Source organism: Trichoderma reesei, assembly GCF_000167675.1.
Source record: "Trichoderma reesei QM6a unplaced genomic scaffold TRIREscaffold_10, whole genome shotgun sequence".
Classification (NCBI taxonomy): Eukaryota; Fungi; Ascomycota; class Sordariomycetes; order Hypocreales; family Hypocreaceae; genus Trichoderma; species Trichoderma reesei.
The window spans coordinates 307,244-330,500 of record NW_006711157.1 but is presented as its reverse complement, the minus strand read 5'-3'; the positions used below and the strand labels follow the sequence as shown (position 1 = coordinate 330,500).

The 23,257-nt window shown below is 56.8% G+C and overlaps 6 protein-coding genes across 6 annotated transcripts; 4 read left to right on the top strand and 2 right to left on the bottom strand.

Moving 5' to 3' along the window:
• Positions 1–1,331: 1,331 nt before the first annotated feature.
• TRIREDRAFT_78274 (1-phosphatidylinositol-3-phosphate 5-kinase) lies at positions 1,332–11,180 on the top strand (the record flags this gene model as incomplete). The annotated part of the gene is made up of 6 exons (XM_006965727.1): positions 1,332–7,721; positions 7,779–8,099; positions 8,166–8,879; positions 9,570–9,894; positions 10,087–10,927; positions 11,009–11,180. 6 exons carry the CDS (start codon positions 1,332–1,334, stop codon positions 11,178–11,180), a joined length of 8,763 nt encoding a protein of 2,920 aa, XP_006965789.1.
• Positions 11,181–11,317: 137 nt separating this feature from the next.
• Positions 11,318–12,356, bottom strand: TRIREDRAFT_62477 (vacuolar sorting protein; the record flags this gene model as incomplete). Its single annotated transcript, XM_006965565.1, has 3 exons — positions 11,318–11,749; positions 11,922–12,158; positions 12,273–12,356. The coding sequence occupies 3 exons, from the start codon at positions 12,354–12,356 to the stop codon at positions 11,318–11,320; spliced, it is 753 nt and encodes a 250-aa protein (XP_006965627.1).
• Positions 12,357–12,796: 440 nt separating this feature from the next.
• TRIREDRAFT_62225 (uncharacterized protein) lies at positions 12,797–15,151 on the top strand (the record flags this gene model as incomplete). Its single annotated transcript, XM_006965726.1, has 1 exon — positions 12,797–15,151. One exon carries the CDS (start codon positions 12,797–12,799, stop codon positions 15,149–15,151), a length of 2,355 nt encoding a protein of 784 aa, XP_006965788.1.
• A 618-nt stretch (positions 15,152–15,769) lies between these two features.
• On the bottom strand, positions 15,770–18,930 carry TRIREDRAFT_62299 (Hypothetical protein; the record flags this gene model as incomplete). The annotated part of the gene is made up of 2 exons (XM_006965564.1): positions 15,770–17,718; positions 17,781–18,930. 2 exons carry the CDS (start codon positions 18,928–18,930, stop codon positions 15,770–15,772), a joined length of 3,099 nt encoding a protein of 1,032 aa, XP_006965626.1.
• A 125-nt stretch (positions 18,931–19,055) lies between these two features.
• On the top strand, positions 19,056–20,035 carry TRIREDRAFT_107717 (uncharacterized protein; the record flags this gene model as incomplete). Its single annotated transcript, XM_006965725.1, has 3 exons — positions 19,056–19,244; positions 19,360–19,598; positions 19,801–20,035. The coding sequence occupies 3 exons, from the start codon at positions 19,056–19,058 to the stop codon at positions 20,033–20,035; spliced, it is 663 nt and encodes a 220-aa protein (XP_006965787.1).
• Positions 20,036–21,081: 1,046 nt separating this feature from the next.
• Positions 21,082–22,802, top strand: TRIREDRAFT_27395 (glycoside hydrolase family 76; the record flags this gene model as incomplete). The annotated part of the gene is made up of 3 exons (XM_006965515.1): positions 21,082–21,366; positions 21,444–22,585; positions 22,700–22,802. Coding segments are annotated over 3 exons (1,530 nt in total), but the record flags the coding sequence as incomplete, so codon positions are not given.
• Between the last annotated feature and the right edge of the window lie 455 nt (positions 22,803–23,257).

The following is a 23,257-nucleotide window of genomic DNA, read 5'->3' as shown; positions in this document are numbered from 1 at the left end:
AACACGGCGAGTTCCTGGCGCGCTGGGAGAGCTTTCAGTCCCATGACTCGAACGACAAGCACCATGCAAGCGGGCGGGATGTCGCAAAACGCGGTCCAGGGATTTTTTGGAGTTGAGGATTCGAGATCGCGTCGTTCCGGAGGTGGGGGGAGGCCATACAGCCCAACCCACTGGAAGCCTTGCAGGGTGCTGGGATTGGCGAGATACAGCGCACGAAAGCGCTAATGGCCGGGGGATGTGCGGGCGGTTCCAGCGCACGGCCGGCGCAGTGCAAGTACCAAGTGACCAGCGGTCCAGGCCGCAAACACCGCTGCCACCGCCTGCGTTGGGTGCACTGGCCAGGTATCCTGGTACGAGTCCCGGCGCCGACCTTGTCAGGTCGCATCAGGGCCTAGAGCTGCTGGGACGCGACGCTACCTCGCCCTAGCCGAGCGCTTGGAGCGTCCGAATCTATCGCGGCGGGAGCACGAGGACGACAGTGACATTATCAGCACCAATATCACACATTATCTGTGCTCCAGCTTCTGCCATCACCAGCCCTGATTGCCGCAATCCTACTGCTTCTCTTGTCCTACACTACGACTCCCGCCTAGGCCGTTCGCAGCACTAGCTCCAGCTCCCCGTCGGGTCTCTGCCAGATCGGGTGCCTCGCTGCCTCCCAATCATTGACGACATTCGTGAGCCCCTCGCAGACGAGCTTCTGCCTGCATTTCCACCCGCATCTCCAGCCTTCTCTGCTCAACTGTCTCGCATATTCCCGCCTGCAGCCTACACAACCCTACTTACATACGCATACATACAGCCAGCCAGCCAGCCAGCCAGCAGGTCCTGGTCCCGGTCCCCGTCCTGGTCCTGGCCCTGCGTGTACCTACAGCGCCCCCGACAGCACGCAGAGTACCTACTTGCGTGTTGCATGCCGCTCTGACGTAGGGGCAGCGGGCAGCACAAAAGAAAGAGAGAAAAAACTCCCCGCGGCTGCATCGCAAGAGCTTGGCTTGGTCACGAAGCAGGCTCAACGCTTGCGCCTCAGGCCTTCCGGAGCGCTCCGCCCGTCGTCTACGGCTTCTCCTCGCTGTTCCTCCTACACCACCATGCCAGCGACACTCCGGATGCGCCTTCGCTTGGATATAGTCGTCTGAGCGGCGGGCTGGTGTTTCCATACCAAAGCACCTCCCCATACCTGCTCGTATCTACATGCCATTCTCCCTTCCTAGAGGCCCATCCATGCCTGTGTCTCTACACAACACGCATAGCGAAGTTTCTTTGATTCAAAACAAATTCTGGTGCCGCCGACTCGCCGATATTCTCCGTCTTGCCCGCGACACCCGACCATGGCGAGCAATCTCACCACCTCGAAACCCCTCGACGGCTCCTCCTTCTCCGGCTCCCTCATCTCTCCCACACGCTCGCGAGACCGTCGTGACTCGATCAACTCCGTTTCTGTAAGCTCCGGCCTCGAAAAGGAGCAGCTGGCCCAGGCCCTCGACCAGATACACACCACGGCCAGCCGAACCGATTCGCTGACGCTTTTCAACGAGTTCAACCCTCCGCCGGTTGTCCCCCAGGATACGGAGAGCCGAGGAACGGTGCAGCAAGGCCTGAGCGGGCTCTACAGCCGACTCCGGGTCGCTGTTGGTGGCGGAAGCTCGTCCAAGGCTGCTCAGCGGGAGGACGATGTCGACAAGCTGGAGAACTTGGCCCGAAAGGCCTCGGCGAGTGGAGACGGACACAAGTCCAAGCCGTCCACCTCGTCTCTGAGCCGCGCGGACACCGCGGCGACTGCGTCCACCGCATCGTCTCAGCTGCTCCAGCAGGATGCTGTCTCTCCCACGGCTTCAGGGCCTGCGGATGGCCGGCCGATGCCCTCCACGGCCAAGTCTGGAAGCATCAGCTTGATAGGTGGCGCCAAGTCTCTCTCATCTGGTCGGCAGAGCCTCCCGACAAACGCCACAAGCGATGTGATTGCAGATCCCACAATCACATCGGCGAGGAAACGTGAGCCAAGCCGTAGTTCTATCCACACTGAAGACAGCGGGACCCAGAGTTCGCGCCGAAGAAGCACTAGCAGAGCTGAGTTCCAATCGCGACTCCCTCCCGTCGACTCTCCTGAAGGCAGCATCCCCTCGAGGTCGCCAGAAGACGAGAGCATTTCCAGCATGGATGGAGGAAGCGTCGATTCCCCCATGAGCCCGGTCAAGGGAAAGACGCCTCTCATGTCGCCATTGCAAACTCTCCATTCCCGAAGTCCCTCTGCGGCGTCCTCTCTGCTGTCTCCCGATGATGGTCGGCGGAAGCCGGCTGTTATCGACCGTATTAGCCACGCAAATCGCCTCAGATTTCCCGCCTCGAGGGACTCGTCTGTCGATCGTGGAACGGCTGAGGCCAGTCCCATAAGCACAGCTGCTCACAACTCAGTGCATCACAATTCCTTCTCCCAAGAGTCCAACCCTCAGCATCTGCGCACTGGTGATGTTCGCATCCCAGGCACCACGGCGAGCCATCAGGGAGCAACCGATCAGATGAACGCCCAACTAGACAGGATGCGCAGGCAGATTCTAAGCAAGGAGTTCTGGATGAAGGACGAGACAGTAAAAGAATGCTTCCTTTGTCAAGCTCAGTTCACGGCGTTCCGGAGAAAGCATCACTGCCGAACGTGCGGCTTCATCTTTGACTCCAAGTGCACCATGGTCATTCCAGGCGACAGATTTGGCCTTCCCGGCAGTCTCAGGGTGTGTAAGCGCTGTCTCGATGTCATCACTCGGCGCTTCGACGCCAGTGCCTCCGAGGACTCTGGAGATGAGCAGTCTTATCTACCAAGGATATTCGGCGCGGAAGATCCCAGGAAGGCGACTCTATCCTTGGCGCAGCACCCCAGGGAGCATGAGATCTTTGAGGGTTCGGGTTCTTCGAGGCCAGTCACGACTCCGATGATGACGATACCCGCAACCCGTCGCGTCAAGGAGTCGAACAACACCTCTTCCGTCCTCGAGATTGGCGCTCCGCAGCTGAGTCGTCCAAGTTCGTCACGCTCTCTCAGGTCCCTCTCCTCTGTTCGACCGCAATCGTCGGCCGGCCATAAGAGACACCATTCCAAGCATGGCTTGCTCGGGAGGATTAAGCCTGACCAGGCTCCGTTCAGGAGAGGCATCCAGGAAGAGTATGCCAAACGGACAAAGTTTCCAGCCTTCCACGATGACAACATCATCGACCCAGAATTGGCAGACTTCATGTCGGATGACTCAAGTGGTGATGAGGAGCAGCAGATTGGCAGTATCTTTGAAACTCTCAACTCGCCGACCGAGATCTCCCCCACCTCCTATGAGGCCGACAAGTCGAATCTCTCAGCGCTTGTCAACACATCCAGGAAACCTCACCACCATCGCCACAGAGGCGGCGAAAAGAGCATCAGCGGAATGAGCCACTTCAGCCGAAGCGGATTCGGGCTCGATGATATGGCTCCCGGGTTTGCCAGCCATCGTAGGACCACCCGACGCCGCAATCTCAGCAATGTCAGCGGTAGCATTCATCATTTTGGATCCCCCCGTCCTAAGTCCGTTTACAAGGGGCCGTCGGCCTCATCCGAGATGTTGTTCCCCGTAGATAACTCACTTCACCCCAGCCACAGCGGGACTCAACTGGTCAGGAGCAACTCCCTGCAAAAGCTCAAGGCCGCCAAAACCAAGCTCAACGAATCCAGCTTGAAGCATGTTGACAAGCTCCTCCATCAGCTCTTGATTGACGACGATATCCCCAACCCCGCCGCCTGGCAGAAGGCGCTCGTTCCTATCCTCTTGCAAGCCACCGACGATGTATCACCCGACGTCGCAAATGGCGAATCCATGGACATTCGGACCTACGTGAAGCTCAAGAGAATACCAGGAGGCAAGCCTGGCGATACATCCTACATCTCCGGTATAGTCTTCACCAAGAACCTTGCGCTCAAGAGCATGCCACGAAAAATTGCAAACCCGAGGATCCTGCTTGTAGGATTCCCGATTGAGTATCAGAGACACCAGCAGCAATTTATGAGCTTGGAGCCGGTCATTGCACAGGAGAAGGAGTTTCTGAGAATCGTGGTGCAGAGGATCGCAGCCCTTAAGCCTCAGGTTCTGCTCGCCGAAAAGGCCATTTCTGGCTTGGCCTTGCAGTATCTCTCCGAGGCCAACATCTCGGTGGCCTTCAATGTCAAGCGATCTGTCATTGCTGCCGTCGCCCGCTGCACAGAGACCAAGATCATTGAGTCTCTTGACATGCTAGAGGCCCAAGTCGGAAGATGTAGCGCCTTTGAAGTCCGCACCTTTGTGAACAATGACTATCCGGGTCGGAAAAAGTCTTACATCTTCCTTTCTGGGTGCAGACCCGAGCTGGGCTGCACTATTACGCTTCGAGGAGCCAGCGATGCTCTCCTGGCCAAGATGAAGTACATCACCGACTTTATGGTCTACGTCGTGTACAATCTCAAGCTTGAGTCGAGTCTGTTACGGGACGAATCCGTCGAGCCGCCCGATGCCAACGAAGCTGCCTCAATGTCCAACTCATTCCAAGCATTGAACGACAGCATCCGGTCACTGAGCTCGGCCGGCCAAACGACCGCCGGCGGCGGCGGCGGCAGAAGTGGCCCTATTGTCGTGGTCAACCAACCCTCGAGTGAAAGCGAACCGCCCACGCAGACTACAATGGAAAGCTCGAGCTTCGGGGGCACTGATGAAGCTCAGTCGCAGCCTCCGATGGAACAGGTGCCGTCAGAGCCACCCAAGCTGCTCTCGTTGCACGAGTCTCACGCCCATGACTCTACATTCAGTCAGGTTCCAGATGATGTCCCAATGCCGACATTCTACAGCGACATGGTGGCCAAGTATGAGACCAAGATCCTCTCGGCATCGCCATATGTACGGTTTCCTCAGCCGTATCTTCTCATGAAAGCTCGCGAGCAAGAGAGACGCCTCTTGTATCTCAAACGCCTCAGAGATCAGGACATGATTGAAGAAGATGTGGAAAAGAGCGAGCCTCCAGAGTTCCAGCTCATCAAGCCCGAAATGGTCGAAGAGCTGGGCCGGAGGGCGCCCCGTCAGATTATGGAGATTCTCCACGCCGTACATGACGCCGAGTACGACAAGGCCCTCTATAACTACCAGACCCAAACTCGCCAGTGGGAGACGTACATCCAGGGCAATCTGGACTTGTTCGATCCCTATTCTCACCAGAACATCATCATACTGTACTCCGTCATCTGCACCGAAACCAAGATTCCCTGCACAGAGCCCAGCTTGGTCGGCATCAATTTCTACGATGAGCAGCGCGAAGACACCAGCATGGATCCGGACTGCACCCTCGGCCAATACATCGAGTACTTGATAAACAGCAAGGATGAAATCTGCGACTCCAACGGGTGCGATCGCAAGATGTCCCAGCATCATCGTACTTTTGTCCACGACCAGTTCCGGATCACCGTGTTCGTAGAGCATCTGCCCAACGCCCCTCCGAGGTCACCGGAACTGGGCGATGGAATTGTCATGTGGACATACTGCAAGGTCTGCCAGAAGGACTCTGAGGAGATTGCAATGTCTGAGACTACTTTCAAATACTCGTTTGGAAAGTACCTGGAGCTCCTTTACTGGGGCCGCGGCTTGCGCATGAAGGATGCCATGGAGTGCCCTCACGACCATCAAAAGGACCACGTTCGCTACTTTAGTCTACATGATTCTCGTGTTCGGATTCACTGGGACCCCATCGATCTTCTCGAGATTATCGTCCCTCGAGCCAGACTCACGTGGAAGGTGAGCAACGACCTGAAGCTCAAGAACGACATATACGCCAAGATGGAGGAGCGCTGGACGAAATTCATGGCGACCGTGATAGCTCGGCTCGAGAGCATCAGGATCGACAGTGTTCTCCCTGAAAAGGCCGAGTCGTGCAAAGCAGAGCTGGAGCGGTTGATGCAGAAGGCTAAGGAAGACAAAGCCCTCATGGTCCACCGCTTGCAGGAGATATATGTCAACTCCAAGTATTACGAGGTCGTCCCGTTCAACATTATTGTTCGTGAAATGTTGGAGACGGCTAGCGAATGGGACCAGATCTTTGCCACATTCGAGGCCGATTTCTTGGGAGACAAGGACATGCGGCAGCTTACAATGCTGCAATTGAAGAAGATGTTCACGGATAACGAATCCAAGGAATCGCTTGTGTCCACCGAGGGAACCGGATCTGCCGGAGACAGCGAGGAACGTCCATCCCAAACCTTTTCCGAAGCGGAAGAAAAATCGACGCAGCCGACAGACCCCGCCGATAGCAGCATGGAAGCCAGTGTTGCCTCTACGAAGCCGACTGAAGAGAAGCCCGAGGTCGACGGCGACGGCCCAGCTCCTTCTACCGAGGACAAGGCTGAGTCTATCAAGCCCCCGGAGTCGGCTAGAACAGCACCTGCCGCGATACCTATCATCCAAGCTACAGCTGAGGGCGATGATGCCAAACCCGCTGTGACAACGACGCCGGCTGAGGCAGCACTGGCAACACAAATGCCTGCATCGCCCAGCAGGATGGCTAGAAGCCCCACAAACTCGTCCATTTCTGGGCAGTCACTCAGCGAGAGGGTCGACGCATCTCGGCGTGAGAAAGCTATGCAGCCTCGGCAGTCGCAGGAGTCTAGCGAGCGGCCGGCCGATGCGGAAGCACACAGGCAGGTCTCCGAACAAGGCGCTCGACGAAAATCCGCCACCACCAGCACATCGCCACCGATCACGAGAGCCATGTCACAGCCATCGCGGACGCTGTCTAGACTGCAGTCCCTCGGCAAATCATCCGGTTCTTCTGATGTCATATCGAAGAGCCCCGAGCCAGAGCAGCAGTCAGAGGGCTCTATCAAGTCAGAGAAGAAGCTTTCCGAGCGACTGGGCCTGAACGTGTTGAAGAACCGAGGGAAGATGGGCGGATCAGGCATTCCACGTCTTGTTCCAAAGAAGAGGGAATCAAAGGTGACTACGCTCGCGAAACATTTCGAACAGCTCAGCAGGGAGTTCAGCAGAGAGTTTGAAAAGGAGCGCATCCGAGACCGTAAAAAGCGCGCGGCCAGCATGCGCAACCCTCGTCCGATGCTCCCCAAGACGTCAACGCAAGCAATTGTGCAAGTATACGACAACGTCAACGAGGCATTCGATGAGCCAGCCGTGACAAGCGAGCCAAACACCGAGCAAGACATTGAATCGCAGGATGCATCCTCATCCCTCCCAGGGGGCAAAGCAGAAGGATCAGCCAAGCTAGAGGTGCACACTGCACCGCCAACCCCCGGCGAACCCGCTGCGTCCTTGGATAGCCAGCCCCGCTGGGACGAGGACACCACCAACGTAAACACAAGCCAGGGCATGTCTGACGACGAGGGCGGTGGTAGTGACGCCGAGCCATCTGTATCTGATGAGTACATGCCTGACATCAAAGAGATGGCCGACTCAAACGCTGAAGTCCCGCTGGAGCTTCCAAAACACCAAAAGATGAGCCTGATGAAGTACTTGGCCAACTTCTGGGCTGAGCGCTCAGCCAGCGGGTGGCCTGCGCTGGAGTACCCAGTCAATGCCACGGACCACATCTTTGTGGACTCGGACATTATCGTTCGCGAGGATGAGCCTAGCTCGGTTATTGCGCTCGCCCTCAACAGCGACGACTACAAGGAGAAGCTGGCCAACATCCGCCGAGATGCGCACCAGACGATGCTTCGCGAAGCAGACAGCGTTCTGGATGCCAAAATGGACGGCAACGCGGACGGCAATCCTGATGGGGGCGCTGAGCGTGATGTCGATGGTGACCTGGACGCCGAGCCCAAATCAGCGCCGGTATCAGACAGCGCGGACTGGGCTACGGACGAGTCTGAGCTGGAGAAGAGCTTGCTCCGAGCCACTGGCACGCATCTCAAGTATCAGTTCAAGGAAGGCGCCGCAGTCATGACTTGCAAGATCTTCTACGCAGAGCAATTCGATGCGCTTCGACGAAAGTGTGGGGTTGCCGAGCGCATCGTAGAATCGCTGTCGCGGTGCCTGCAATGGGACTCGAAGGGTGGTAAAACAAAGTCTGTCTTTTTGAAGACGCTGGATGATCGGCTCGTCTTGAAGGTAAGGGGAACACGGGACACGGCATGATGAGGAGTGTGTTTTGTGCTAACCAATTGACCTCCACAGTCTCTTTCGACAGTCGAGACGTCTGCATTCTTGCGATTTGCGCCGGGATACTTTAGCATCATGGCCGAGGCACTTTTCCACGACTTGCCGTCGGTGATTGCAAAGATGATGGGGTTTTTCCAAGTCGTCATCAAGAATCCGGTGACAGGCACGGATATCAAGCTGGACCTGCTTGTCACGGAGAATTTGTTCTACGACCGGTCGCCAACGAGAATCTTTGACTTGAAGGGCTCGATGCGCAACCGCAAGATCCAGTCGACGGGCGAACAGAACGAGGTGCTCCTGGACGAGAACATGGTGGAGTACATTTACGAGTCCCCTCTCTTTGCGCGGGAACATTCCAAGAAGCTTCTCAGGGCGTCGGTGTGGAACGACACGCTGTTTTTGGCGCGCCAGAACGTGATGGACTACTCGTTGATGATTGCGGTTGATGAGAAGAGAAAGGAGCTGGTGGTGGGCATCATTGACTGCATCAGGACGTACACGTGGGACAAGAAGCTCGAAAGCTGGATCAAGGACCGGGGTTTTGCAGGCGGTGGCCGCAACAGGCCGACCGTGACCAGTCCGAAGGAATACAAGTCTCGATTCAGGGAGGCCATGGCAAGGTGGGTTTTGAGCCTTTTTCTTCTTTTCCCCCGATACATACGGGGCTTGAGTAACTGGTGGCTAATCATACCGCAGATACATTTTGCAAGCTCCAAACTGTTGGCATCTGTTTAACAAGCCTCAGATCAACATGTACTATGGTCGAGCACGGTTTGATGATGCAGAGGCGTGAGTGGGCTGAGTGAGGAACAACCTTTTGGTGTATTCTTTTTCTTAAGGCGTCATGGGTGTGTTGGTGTAGGGTATTGATGATTGTTTCATACGTTGTTTGCTACCAAATCCACTACAGAGCTGTCGACGCGCATTCTGCTTATGTTGGAATAAGGAGGGGGGGGAGATTATCGAAGCAGCGCCGAGATACCCTAAATGTAATAATGTCAGAGGAATTTTCATGTTGTGAACAAAGGCAAAAATGCAAGTGGTTTAGTCCTAAATGTATTGGTTCAACTAGAGCAGTAATCCTAAGCCTTGGTTTTTTCCTCCCCTTTTTCTTTTATTATATTCTTTCTCCTTTTGAGGGTTTTGGAGATACTAAGGTACCTAGGTAACGCCTCGAAGACCAGGGCAAGGTACATACCATATTGTGCTAAGATATTGCCGTATAAGTGAAGATTGAGGCCAAAGAAACTCACCACTGAAATCCACACTAAAACCCCCCACTCAAACACGTCAATGATGCTCACCTCACGACTGGCATCTCCTTTGAGTTCTTCATCCTTTTGCTTCATGTCACTCTAGCGCTCAATATAAAGATCCTGACCAAAGCTGCCGGGCAGCACCAAAAAAGAACTCTGCTAGCCGTCGAATCCGTGCTCTTACTTTTGCTTCCTCATTCTCCCAATGTCGATTGACCTCAACTGGGAGACGCTGACGACGGGCCCGGACGGCGAGGCGCTGGCCGAGAGCATCCGGACCTTCATCCACAGCAAGTTCCAGACGGTGCAGCTGCCGCGCTTCATCCGGTCGGTCAACGTGCACGGGTTCGACTTTGGGACGATTCCTCCGGAGCTGGAGTTGAAGGACATTACGGACCCTCTGCCGGATTTCTACGAGCAGGATGATGATGATGATGATGATGATGATGATGATGAGGATGGGGGTGATGAGGAGGGCGGGGAGAGCGGTGGAGATGACAAGAGCTTTGCGGAGAGGGATAGGAATAGGGACAGGGACAGGGACAGGGACAGGGAAAAGGAACGGCTGGCGGCGGCGATGATGGAGGCGAGGAGGAGGGAAAACGGGCTGCGGGAGCTGCGCAGCGAGATGAGCATGAACATGGGCGGTGGCCTGGGGATGGGGATGGGGATGGGAACAGGGACGGGGATGGGGCTCGGCTTGGGCTCGCACATGAACGCCAGCACGCCCAACATGCACACGATGAGCATGAGCCCCGGCATGAACCTCAGCGGGCACGACCTCGGGCGGGCGTTTCTGGGGACGTCGACGCCGGGAATCCTGGGCGTGGGCGGGCAGGGCCGGAGCAACTACTTCCAGGCGCACCTGGCGACGGGCACGCAGACGCCGCTGGCGGCGGTGGCCGGGGCGCATCTCGGGGCGGCGACGGGGTGGATGGGGGGTTCGATGACGGCGGCGGCGGCGGAGCAGGCGCCGAGTTATCACAGCCGAGAGGCGTCGCTGAGCTCGATTGATAACCTGCAGGCGGCGCTGGGGGCGGGACAGGACGCGGGATCGGGGCAGCAGGGGCAGCAGCAGCAGCAACAGGGGCAGAGCATGGCCAAGTCAGACGTCTCGAGCACGCTGGGCCCGCCGTCGCGGCCATCTACGAGCCACGGCCCGGGGAGCGGCTCGGCCGTTGAAGACGATGACGACGACGACGACGATGACGCGGACAACGAGAGGCGGCGCGAGCCCCGCGTCGAGGACGTCCAGGCCGTCTTCCGGATCCGCTACTCGGGCGACGTGCGGCTGAACCTGACGGCGGAGATCCTGCTCGACTACCCGATGCCGAGCTTCGTCGGCATCCCGCTCAAGCTTAACATCACGGGCCTGACGTTTGACGGGGTGGGCGTGCTGGCACATATTCGCAGGAGGGTGCATTTCTGCTTCTTGAACCCGGATGACGCGCTTGCTGCGGTTGGGCCGGAGGCGGCGGAGGAGGCATCGCCGACAACGACAACGACGACGACGACAACTACGTCATCAACAGCAGGAGGAGGGAATGGAGGAGGAGGAGACTTGCAGGCATCGTCGGCTGGGAAGAAGCAGCCCGCTGGGAGGTTTGGCGGGCTGCTGCAGGAGATCAAGGTCGAGAGCGAGATTGGGGAGAGGGAGAGCGGGCGGCAGAGCCTTAAGAATGTGGGCAAGGTAGAGAGGTTTGTGCTGGAGCAGGTGAGGAGGATCTTTGAGGAGGAGTTTGTCTATCCCAGTTTCTGGACGTTTCTGGTGTGATTGGGGAGAAGGGGGGAAAGTTGCGGCATCAGCATATATATGATTCTATCATTATTCGCATTATCATGGCATCACCTGGGCTCTCTAGATACAAAATATAGACTGCTGGAAAACAACAACGTTACGGCATTACAGCATCACGTCAAGGTCCGCCTGAAGCCCTGATACGCCTGCTGGATGTCCAGCTCCAGCTCCCTGGCCTGCTGCTCGCTCAGCTCGTCCGACGCCTTCATCTGGTTGAGCGTGATGAGCCACTGCACAATCTTGCCCCTGCTGTCAAAGTCCTTGTCCGTGACGCGGTTGACCGACTGGATCACGTCCGACAGCAGCGGGTGCAGCTGGTCCTTGGACAACAGGCCGAGCTTGACGGCGTCGAGGAAGGTGATGAACTCCTGCGTCGCCTCGAGGATGAGCACGCCGCTGGGGTTGTTGCCGCCGCCGCCGCCACCACCACCACCGCCGGCGGACGCGGCAGCGGTAGAAGCCGACGAGGGCGCCGCGGAGGATGCGGTGATGGTTGTGGAGGGCATGCCGACGCGGAGGCGCTCGGTTGCGCGGGGGACGTCGAGCTGTTTTCAATCGATTTTGGGTTCGTGTTAGCTGGATCTACTTTGCTCTTTTTCTACTGCTTCGAGTTGAGAAAGTGAAAAGAGAGAGAGAGAGAGAGAGAGAGAGAGAGAGAGAGAGAGAGAGAGAGAGAGAGAGAGAGAGAGACAGAGAGAGAGAGAGGCGTTGTTATACCTCCCACTTGGCCTTAAAGTCCTCCAGGTCCCGAAACTCGGCCGCAATCGTCTCGTCCGCCAGCAGCGCCTTGTACTGCCTCAGCGAGCGCTCGCAAATGTCCGTGTACTCGGCCTCGGGGATGGCATCCTTGAGGAAGGCCTTTTCCAGCTCGTCGAGCGTGACGATGATGCTGAAGAGTTCGCCTAGAGAGTCTTGGAGATCGCGCTCGGCGCGAGTGCTGGTGAGCGTCACCTCCTGGGTTGCGGTCCGTCAGCTATGCTTTTCACTATATACATGTATGAAGCTATATCTGAGCTGAGGGAGCGGGGAAGGGGTTTAGCAGGCGCTTGACTGGGGCTCGTTACTTACTTCATCGAGGTTGATGGTTGCTGAGAGGCTCGTGTTGGGGACGTAGCTGTGAGGAGTGGGTGCGTAGCTCTGACGCGTGTTCATGATGCTGAGACGAGGCGAGGCATCGGGAGGAGGATTAGAGAGAGGAAGAGGTCGGACGTGAAGCTTCACCAGGTTTGGTGGTGGTGACGACACCCGACTCTAATTACAGGCCACCCACTTGCAGCATAGCGGTTGATGCAGCACCTGAGCCCGCTGTAGGAACCACTAAGAGCTGGCGCTACGACACGGTCCAGGGACCAGCCGGCAGAATCCCTTGACCGCCCAAAAGTCGAGTGGAGCTGCTGTTATCGATAGCGGTCGACGGCCGAAAATTTTTGGGAAAGTGCAATTGGTAACGTCGAGGCGCGACGCTTCCCATCTCCAGATCTCGGCCTCTTTTTTTCCATTCTCTTTTTTCTTCTTCTTTTTCCCTGTCCTCCTTTTGCTTGGTTCCCTCACATCGCAGCCTCGTAACAGCGGCTGCAACACATCCAGTCAAAATGGGGTCTTCAAAAAAGAATCTCAAAGCGACCAAGAAGTTCGAGAAGAAGCACCTCAAGGATGTCCTGGACAAGAGAAAGGCGGGCGCAAAGCTCAAGCAGAAGCTGCAGATCAGAGAAAAGCAAAAGGCGAAGCGAGCGCAAGACTCTGAATTCATAAAGGGCTCAAAAGAGGGCCAGGATGGCGCCGCCGTCAAGAAGCCGGCTGGCAAGGTCAAGAAGGTCACCGAAATGAGCGTCGACGATTTCTTCCAGGGCGGCTTCGAGGACATCATCGACAACAAGGCCAAGGCTGGCAAGCTCGGCAAGCGGAAGCGAGGCGACACCAAGGAGGCGGAGGACGAGGCGAGCGAGGGAAGCGAGTCCGAGGTCTCCATCAACGGCGCGCCTGTTGCGAGCGACAGCGACGACGATGAGAGCGGCGACGATGACGACGACGATGCCGCTGGGCCTGGCATGAGCAAAGAAGCCATGAAGGGCCTCGCCGAGAAGGATCCCGAGTTCTACAAGTTCCTGAAGGAGAACGATCCCGAAGCGCTGGATTTTGACGAAAACGCAGACCTCGCAGAGGTGGACGAGCTCAGTGCCGGCGAGGAGGACTCGGACTCAGAGCTGCCCAAGAAGAAGAGGAAGAAGGGCAACAAGGCCGAAGAGGTGGCGGCGCAAACCAACGAGCTGACGCGCAGCCAAGTCGCAGCTTGGAGAAAAGCCATGACTGAGACCAAGTCTCTGCGGGCCACGAGACAGGTGGTGCTCGCGTTCCGATGCGCTGCCCATTTGAACGAGGCCGACGAGGAAGGCCAGGCTGACCAGCGACGGTCCATTAACAGCCCCGAGGTCTTCAATGACATCCTGCTGCTTGCCCTCAAGGAGGTGCCGCTGGTGATGAACCACCACTTGCCGGTGAAGGAGTCCGCGGCCGGCAAAGTCTACGTGCAGACGGAGGGAAAGAAGTTCAAGACGCTGTCGCTGCTGCTCAAGTCTTACATCTCCTCCATCATGCACCTCCTCAGCTCGCTGTCGGACGACGGCACCATCACAGTCACGCTCCTGGCCATTGTGGAGATTCTGCCCTACCTGCTCTCCTTCAAGAAGCTCATCAAGGCTCTGGCCAAGTCCATGGTCAACCTGTGGGCTCAAGCCGCCGGCTCCCACTCATCTCGCGTGACCGCTTTCCGAGTCATTCGCCGGCTCGTCATCATCGGCGACAAGGGCATCAGGGAGACGGTCCTCAAGGCCGTCTACCAGGGCCTCGTCCAGGGCTGCCGCGTCACCAACCACAACACGCTCCCGGGCATCGACATGATGAAGTTCTCGGCCGCCGGTCTCTGGGGCATCGACCAGGCCGTCGGCTACACCACCGCTTTCACCTTTATCCGCCAGCTCGCCATCCACCTCCGCAACAGCATCGTCAACAACAAGAACAACTCGTTCCGCATGGTCTACAACTGGCAGTTCACCCACTCGCTCGACTTCTGGGCCCGCGTCCTTGCCGAGCACTGCACGCCCCTGAAGGAGGCCGAGGCCGGCAAGGAGAGCCAGCTGAGGCCGCTCATCTACCCCCTCGTGCAGGTCACCCTCGGCGCGATGCGCCTCATCCCGACATCCCTCTACTTCCCCCTCCGCTTCCACCTCGTCCGCTCGCTGCTGGTGCTGTCGCAGGCCGCCGACGTCTACATCCCGCTGGCCTCGCCGCTGCTGGAGGTGCTCAACTCGGCCGAGATGAAGAAGCCCCCGAAGGCGTCAACGCTCAAGCCCCTGGACTTTGCCGTCTCCTACAGAGCCCCCAAGGCCTATCTCCGCACGCGCGTCTACCAGGACGGCATCGGCGACGAGGTGGCCGAGCTGATGAGCGGCTTCCTGTACATCTGGTCCAAGTCCATCTCCTTCCCCGAGCTTGCCCTCCCCGTCATCATCCAGCTCAAGCGCTGGCTGAAGCAAGTCAGCTCCAAGTCGAGCGGCAACAAGAACGCCAAGCTCGTCTCGCAGTTCTCCGTGCTGGTGCAGAAGCTCGAGGCCAATGCAAAGTTCATCGAGGAGAAGCGCGCGAGGGTGGATTTCGCGCCCAAGCACCGCAGCCAGGTGGACGCCTTCCTCAAGGACTTTGACGCGGCCAAGACGCCGCTGGGCGCGTACGTCGTGGCGCAGGCGGCGGCGAGGGCGGAGCGCGCAAAGGTGCTTGCTGAGGCGAGGAAGGAAGATGAGAAGAAGAGGAAGGAGGATGAAAAGGCCGGATTGAAGGGGGATGATGATGTTGAGGAGGAGGAGGAGGACAGTGAGGAGGATGTTGATCTAGCAGAGGAGGACGATGATGATGAGGAAGAAGGGGGTGAAGATGACGAGGATGACGAGTAGAAGCTTGTATATAGCTTGATGGATGTCAGATAATACGGAGTTTTGGTTTTCGTCTTTCCTGTTTTGAAAAAGGGGGGATCAACTGTGTTTTGTAGAGAACTTTGTAACTTGATGAATGTTCACGTCCTGTTATTTCAGGCTGAGCATCGCATTCAGTCGTCACATTTGCTTCCATCGCTGTACATCTCGCTTGCCTCTCCCATCAACAAATAAGTCATTCCTGACGATCGCTATCGAAAGTGAAAGTGAGGACCAGGAGGAAAGAGCATCAGCCTGAAGAGCTCAAGTCAAATTATTCATACAACATAGAACGTCTTTACGTTCCATAATTTGCCCCCAAAAACGCCGTCCGTCCATACATGATGCCAATGATGATGCGTGAAAAGGAAAAGAAAACTAACAAATGATCGCAAACAAGAGCCGTAAAGAGACTCTGATCCAGCCTCTCAAACGCCCCTATTGTCCTTGATCCCAATGCCAATGCCAAATGCCGGTGTGCCAGTGCTAATCGCATTCAATGGCGAACCCCCCTTAACGCGCAAACAGAATTGCCAGTTTCGCTCCCATACTCCGTGCTAGTCATCCACCCGAGAGAGGAGAACCTGTTCATAAGACGGCTCAAGCTTCCGCGAGCCCTTCCCACGTCAAGTCACTCACGCTCGTGGCGTCTCGCACAGTCATGCCCGTAATGTTGAGAACCGTCATCTCCACCTGCTCGTCCGTCATCTCCTGGCCGGCAGCCTTCTGCCCCTCGAGCACATCGTACAAGCTGTAAATCTGGTCATTCTTGGCCTCGACGCGCTTCAGCAGCTGGTGAATCGCCTCCGACAGCGCCTGCCGCTCCCGACGACCCATCGACTTGTCGCTCTTATTGTATCGAGCCTGCAGGCGGGTCAGCTCCAGCTGGATGTGCTGCGACTCGTCTTCCAGGCCCTTGATCACCAGGGCCAGAGCATAGCCGGGAGAGTGCGCCGGCCGAACCGTGTGGTCGCCTCCCGAGACGCCGCGATCGCTGACAGGAACGGGCCGCGGTATCGACACGCGCTTCTTGCCGGCGGCCACGTCGGTCGAGGAGATGACGCCCGAGTGGGCCGTGATGCGGCTGCAGACGGTGCAGTTCTGGCAGTTGTGCCCGCAGAGATCGTCCAGGATGCGTCGGGCATTATTCGACAGCGCCGGGCACACATCTCGCTCGCCAATCCTAACGGTTCGCACACCCGTCTCGGCAGCCAGGACCGTCCTCTTGGGCGGCTGGAACTTGGACTCAATGTGCACAACCTTGGGCGCCGACCTGGCGCCGCTGCTGCTGCGTGCCTGTTTCGTCTCTTTGCCCATGGCTCCGTCCCTATGGTCCGTGGTATTCAAGTTGAGGGAAATGGCGAGATCCTGAGAGATGTTATCCATGGACAGCATGCCGGTCGTATCTTCGTCGCCATAGGGATCCAAGTCTGGAACCGAGAGCCGGCTGCGACGCTTGCTGCCTTGGTTGGCCACCGTAGACTTGGAACCTTGCGTCGACTTTTCGGCGGCCTTGTCGGGAAGGGCAAAGGCGACCTTTTGAGCGGTGCCGCCGTTCTTCGAGGGTGATGACCTGACACTACTCCTAGATCGGTGTCTCCCATCGGCTTTCTCACCAGCTGCCTCACGTTTCTGCGCGGTCCTACTCTCTCGGCTTCCAGATTCGTGAGCACTTGTCGTTCCGGGCAAGTCGTGCATGTCCTTGGTGTCGGTGGCGTCGTCGTTCGACCTGACGGTGATGTCGGGAACAAAGAAGGCAGATGTCATGTTTTCCTCCGTCTCGCCATCCTGGCGCGTGGGTTCGCTCTTGCCAGACGGTCGGTAGTGATCCAGCTGCCTTTTCAAAGCCTCAATCTCTTCCTTCAGCTTGAGGTTTCGATCATGCAGGTCATGGACACTGTGCTCGAAGCCAGCATTCTCACGGCGGAGGATCTTGTTCTCGCTAAAGTATTTCTCGTTTTGCCGAACCAGGTTTGCATTGTCTTCGCGCAGAGTCGCTTGCTTCTGCTTCAACGACTGGAGCTCTCGCCGGAGCGCCTCGTTTTCCTCCCGAGCGGCCTCGAGCTCCTGTTGAATGCCATCCATGTTCTCCTGAAGATCCTCGTTCTCGTCCATTAGTGTCTTGTTGTTGGTCCGCAACGTCCTGTTCTCGCTGGCTAGTGTTTGCTGGTCCTGCCGAAGGCCCTTGCCGTCGGTACGCAGCGATTGGGCTTCTTGACGGTAGTGCTGCAGCTCGCGCCGTAGCGCCTCGACTTCTTCTCGAAGAGCATCATTGTCCTGCTTGAGCGCCGTGACATCTCGGCGCAGAGAGTCGTTGTCCTGGCGGATCTGCTCGGTCGATCCGAGCTGCTTGTGAGTGTTTTCGAGCTGCTTCTCCGTAGTGTTAAGCTTCCGTGTCAGCTTGCTGATGTCTTCGCAAGCCTCCTGTAGGCGACTAATAACGCGGTCTCGCTCCTGAGTCAGGGTGTCGTTCTCCTGATGACCGGTGCTGATACGGCGCGCCGCCTGGTCCAGTCGTTTCTGAAGAGATGCCACTTCGGCTTCGAGCTCTGCACGTTTCTAGATGAGCAAGGGTTATCGTACCAGCAGAGGGGTCCGGGGGGGTAATTACCATTCTTCTTTGCCAAGAGCTGCTCGTTTGCATTAAAAACGCTGAGCCCCCCGTCTGTGCTCTTACGCGACCTGTGCCTTTGTACCTCGTTCTCCAGAGTGGCAGAATACTGCTGGAGCTTCTCGTGCTGCTCCCGAAGAGAAAGGATCTCGTCGCGGATCATATCAATCGACACAAAAATCTTCTCCTCATCCTCGGGCAACTTGATACCGTCCACCTCTGCGTACCGCACGCCGAAGGGCTTCACCTTCTGGTCATGCACCTGGCCGTGCTTCACGAGGACCGGCACGCCATCCTTCACTTGTCCGTTAAATTTCAGAGTGCCGGTGAGAAAGTCGTCAAGGTGAGAGATATCCGGCATCAATAATGAGCGGGCATTCGGTGTGTCATGTTCCGGGCTGGCCAGTACAGGCGATGGCGAAGGAGGCACCGCCGTCAAGCTGGATTTCGCAGAGGACATGTTGGGAGAACTCTGGTTGTGGGAAGAAACTCGCCGGTCGTCCTCGCGGTTGTTGGACGCCGCCCTACGAATCTTGTCCAGCGCTTCCTCGAGAGACATGTGTCGTTGCTTCTCGGGAGCCTCTTCTCTCGGAGGAGACTGGTTGTGGATCTTGGATAAGGGGCTGGGGTTGTGGGGAGCTGCGTAGTTGAAGCCGTACGTGGAGAGGCCTCTAGTAACAGGTGGGCGGGAGACAATCTGTGAGAGATCGGGGTCGTTTTCAACGCGTGGCTGCATCTCGGCGCGGGTCCTCTTAGAGCCGTTCCACGCGTCCTCGGTGGTGTCGTCAATGTACTTGGTCACTGGCGGCGCGGGCTTCCTGTCGATGTTGGGGTGCGGGATCTCGGCCAGGGGCGTCGTGTCCGTGTGGTCGTCAAAGACGGGCCGGGTCTGCTTGGGCTGGGCGTAGAAGTCGGGCCACTTGCGGCGGGCGGCGTCCCAGTTGACGGGCAGCTTGCGGGGGGCGGCGACGCGGGCAATGTCCTCCTGCAGCCGGCGCGTGGACTCGCCCTCGGGGTCGGAGAAGACGGAGGACAGCGTCGGGCTCGCGCGGCCGGTGGACGAGGGCGGGGAGTCGAAGGGATTCTCGCGGCTGGCCTTCATTTCCCTAAGAATGCGCGAACGATATCTGGTAACTGCGTCGGACTCCATCGCTCTGCCACGCGCTGCTGCACGCGATGCCGGAGCCGCAAGAGTCGACGATGGCTACTTCGGGGGCTGGTGAATGGCGGTAAGCGGGTGCAAAGGCCTGCGCGTCGCGTCGGTTTTTTATTATTATGTGCGCTTTCTGCGGCTGCAGCTGCGGGCTGGAGTGCGCCAGGGCGGCGGATGCGCTGGCGGCAGGCGCTGGCAATGCGGTGGCAGGCGCAGCGGTCGGGTATCTCGATGAAGCAGCCAGGCGTGATGCGAGACGAGGCGGCGGCTGTGGTGAGAAGTCCAGGATTTTGGCGGTGCAAAGGGAAAAGGTGGGAGAAACTGGCCAGGGCTGGACGAGGAAGCCGAAATTGACAGTCATGATCCTTGGGGGGGGCAGTTCCGGGATTTGTTTTGGGGGAAGGAGCGAAAGTAAACAAAGACTAGGCCGGATTGGGCGCTGCGGGGGTTCGCTTCTGGTGCGCTTCGACCAATGGAAACGATCGAATCGAGCTGGCAGCGACGCGGGTTCAGCGCATGCGAGTCGCTGCAGGTATCTGCAAGTACCTGCGTGCGCGCGGAGGTGCAGCGCCGTGCCTCGTCAAGCACGCAGGTAGTGCTGCGTCTCTGACGTTACAGGGTGGCTGCTCCCCTGCCAACCCAGCGCGACAGCGAATGAGGTGCTGGTATTCGCGGGTACCAATAGAAAGCGAATGTGTTTCGATATTGACGTTGGCTAAGGTAGTACCTACCTTACCTTAGGTAAAGTTGTACAAAGAGCATGGATCCGTAACACGATTCTACAGCCCTAGAAGAAGCTTGGAAATGACGCAGTGGCAGCGTCCCAATCCCTGTAATAATGCTCAGACCAGCTCATGCATCCTCTAGCTCCGTGAGCCTGTCTGTTGACCAAGACATTCGTCAAGCGCTTGTAGCCCGAGGTACCAAATGGGCCCCGAGATGGCTCTTCATTGACCTTGAGTCGACGCCTCAAGATGGCCGTTCTGCCCTGCTCAATTCACCCACTTTGAATGACACTGAGCCGATGTCTAAGTGGTTTTCGATTGCCAAAACAGGCTCCTCAATATATGTCCAACTGGAAGATAATGGCTCTGATACCTAAGGTAGGTAGGTAGTTAGTGTACACATAATAACAAGACCTTATGCTTCTTGCTCCTTATACAGGGGGAATGAAACACCCAAGACGACAGTTTCCGCGCTTACAAGCGAAAGTAAACTCTCGTCATTCTCTCTGGCCTCATGGGTAGGCGGACGATAATGATGCTAAACTTCTATTGAACATTTGAACAAGCTCTTGCCAACTAATCATTGCTCGTAGTCATCAAATACCCAGCCAACCAATGTCTTACCAATTGCTATTACGAGTACCTTTCCTTGTTACCCCTCAGCCACAACCACCCGCCTCCTCGATCCGGCCCGACGATGCTTCATCCTCATCCACATGCTATGGTATACAACCATTTAGAATTCGACTTGCAAACCCATCAGCACCTTGGCATTCATGCGTTCTCACTTTGAATATACTCATATGACTCTTATTCTCAATGGCCGTGGGTCACACTGCATAACTTTTAGCTATTACAGGGTACGTCCTCCTGGAATGTTACTCCATGTGACTCTCCCGCAGCCCGATGTCACCGTGTTGTTGATCCGGCTTGCTTCTCAACTCTGTATGAACGACGGTCGTTCCTGTCCACGTGAATCTCTCATCCTGCCTCTGCCTACTAACGTGTGCTCCTTTGTAGCCGCATCAATCACGTTGCAAGAACTTATTGCTCCTCGAATTGTCATATTATTTCGCTTCCTATGTATCCCCTCAAGAATGACCTTGGCGCCTTTGCCTATATATGGAGCATCTTCTCTATCGAACATACCTACAACTCGTCAACGTCCTGAACAACAAGACCTAGAGATAGAATTGGCTTCTTACTCACATCGCATGGCCTATTGCACCTCATATACTCCATCATGAGAGCCACTCTTCCTACAACGACTCTCATTATCCTAGCTTCCTCGCCTCTGGCGGCCGGCGCCCCTGTCTTATACAAACCAGAAGCCTGCTCTGTGATAGCCTCTGGCTCCGCGGAATGCCGTCAATCTCCAGCAGACTTCCTCCGCGTTCCGGCGGGAAACCATGCGTTCATCAATGCTAGCACTGAAATCCTGCAAGATGCCTTCTCGGCCCTCGCCGTGTTACAGAACGAATACTACCAGATCGGAAGAAGCACTTGGCCGTCGGCGATAGACTGGACAGCTGCCGTGACCCAAACTGTAGTTTCGGGCATGTTGTCAACCCTCACCAGGTCGCTCGACTTGGTCGACCCGGGCGCCACCTCGAGTTTTCAAGAAGCGCATGAGAACCTCGTCTCGTCCGTGTACGATCAAATCATTGGCTATTATTATGGGCAGGACATTGTTGCGATCAAAGACGAGGTACGCCCCTTGTTTCACCATGACCTCAGGCTACCTTATATACCTATATACTTGGCTTAAAGAGACTGTCCATCTAGGCCTTTGATGACATACTATGGGTGGTGCTTGGCTGGATAGAGGCCATGAACTTTGCGCGACTGCACGACAGCCTCCATTTCCCCAAAGCCGAGCACAATCCCAACGCCACCTTGCCTACCGATATCCATGTCGCTTTGGCGACGCTGCCCTGGCGGGGTCGATTCTGGATCCCTTCGTTCCAGAGTCGTGCTCAGAGCTTCTGGCTCCTTGGGGCCGAAGGATGGGACACGGAGTTGTGCCACGGAGGCATGGTCTGGAACCCGCGCCTGGAGCCCTACAAGAACGCCATCACAAACGAGCTATACATCTCTGCCTCCATCTCCATGTACCGGCACTTTGCCGACGACAGCACGGTCGATGGGGACCCAGTGTATCTTCAGGCAGCCATCGAGGGCTACAAATGGCTCGTCAACAGCAACATGACCAACGACGCAGGCTTGTTTGTAGATGGATTCCACATTGGCGGACTTGCGGACGGCAATATTGAGTGCAATGTCCGCGATGAGATGGTGTACACTTACAACCAGGGCGTGCTGCTCACCGGCCAACGAGGGCTATGGGAAGTGACTGGGAGTCCTTCATACCTAGCGGATGGCCATGATCTTATTCAAGCAGTTATTAACGCCACTGGCTGGGATCTGGAGACGAACCAACCAATCGACGCAGTGGGTGTGCCCTCGGAACTTCCTAGATGGAGAGGCCTTGGTCGGGGCGGCATTCTAGAAGACGCGTGCGATGCAAGCGGCACATGCTCCCAGGACAGCCAAACGTTCAAGGGCATCTACTTTCACCACCTGAACGAGTTCTGTCGACCCTTGGATCGGAACAGTTTCAAGGAGCACAAGTCCTTCAACGTAAACAGTTTCAATTCCGTCAAGGCAGCTCACAGATCGGCCTGCCAGGCGTATCTCGGGTGGATCAAGCACAACGCCCTGGCAGCGTTGGAGACTCGAGATGCACGAGGCCGATTTGGCATGTGGTGGGGTGCAGGACTTGTTGGCAACAGCATCGCCGTGTCTTCGCAAGGCGACGGGATCGATCACGATGCCGCAAACACTACCGACTATCGCAATCATGGGACTCCTCAAGACGACATCTGGGGGCGAGCGTCGAGATGGCTGCCAGGGCCTCAGAAGGGAGGGTTGGGCAAGCAAGTCGTGGCACGGCATCTGGAATCCACGGACACGGACACGGACATGGGCATGAACATGAACATGAACATGATGGAGTCGGTGACGAAGTCGCCTGCTGGGAGACAGATGCCAAGGTCGACGGATCCTAATGATCGCGGCAGGGGGCGGACGGTGGAAACGCAGGTGGGAGGACTGGCCTTGCTCCGCGCATACTGGGATGTTTCGCAGTCTGTCTCGACTTGAACGTGGTTGTGGTTTGTGGTTTGTGGTTGTGATTGTGGTTGCGATTGTGATTGCGATTGTGGCTGTGGTGTTGCAGTTGCATCGAGTCGGTGTAGATATACCTATGTAGGTCCCTAGCCTGAGACTACTAGGTACCTATCTAGGTATTGCTTGTTCTTCTTCTTCTAGACCAGAGCCTCATTTCGAGGTTTCGTTTAGGCCTCCTCGTCCTCGTTTGTGCCTCGTCTTCGTTTAGGCTTCGTCCTCGTTTAGGCTTCCCGTCGTCCTCGTTTAGGCTTCTCGTCGTCCTCGTTTAGGCTTCTCGTCGTCCTCGTTTAGGCTTCTCGTCGTCCTCGTTTAGGCTTTCGATGTCCCCTGTTCCCGCCTGATGTCGATTCGGCGAATCCCCGATTAGGTATTTCAACTGGGCAGATCTCTGGGCGAATTCGAAACGGGGC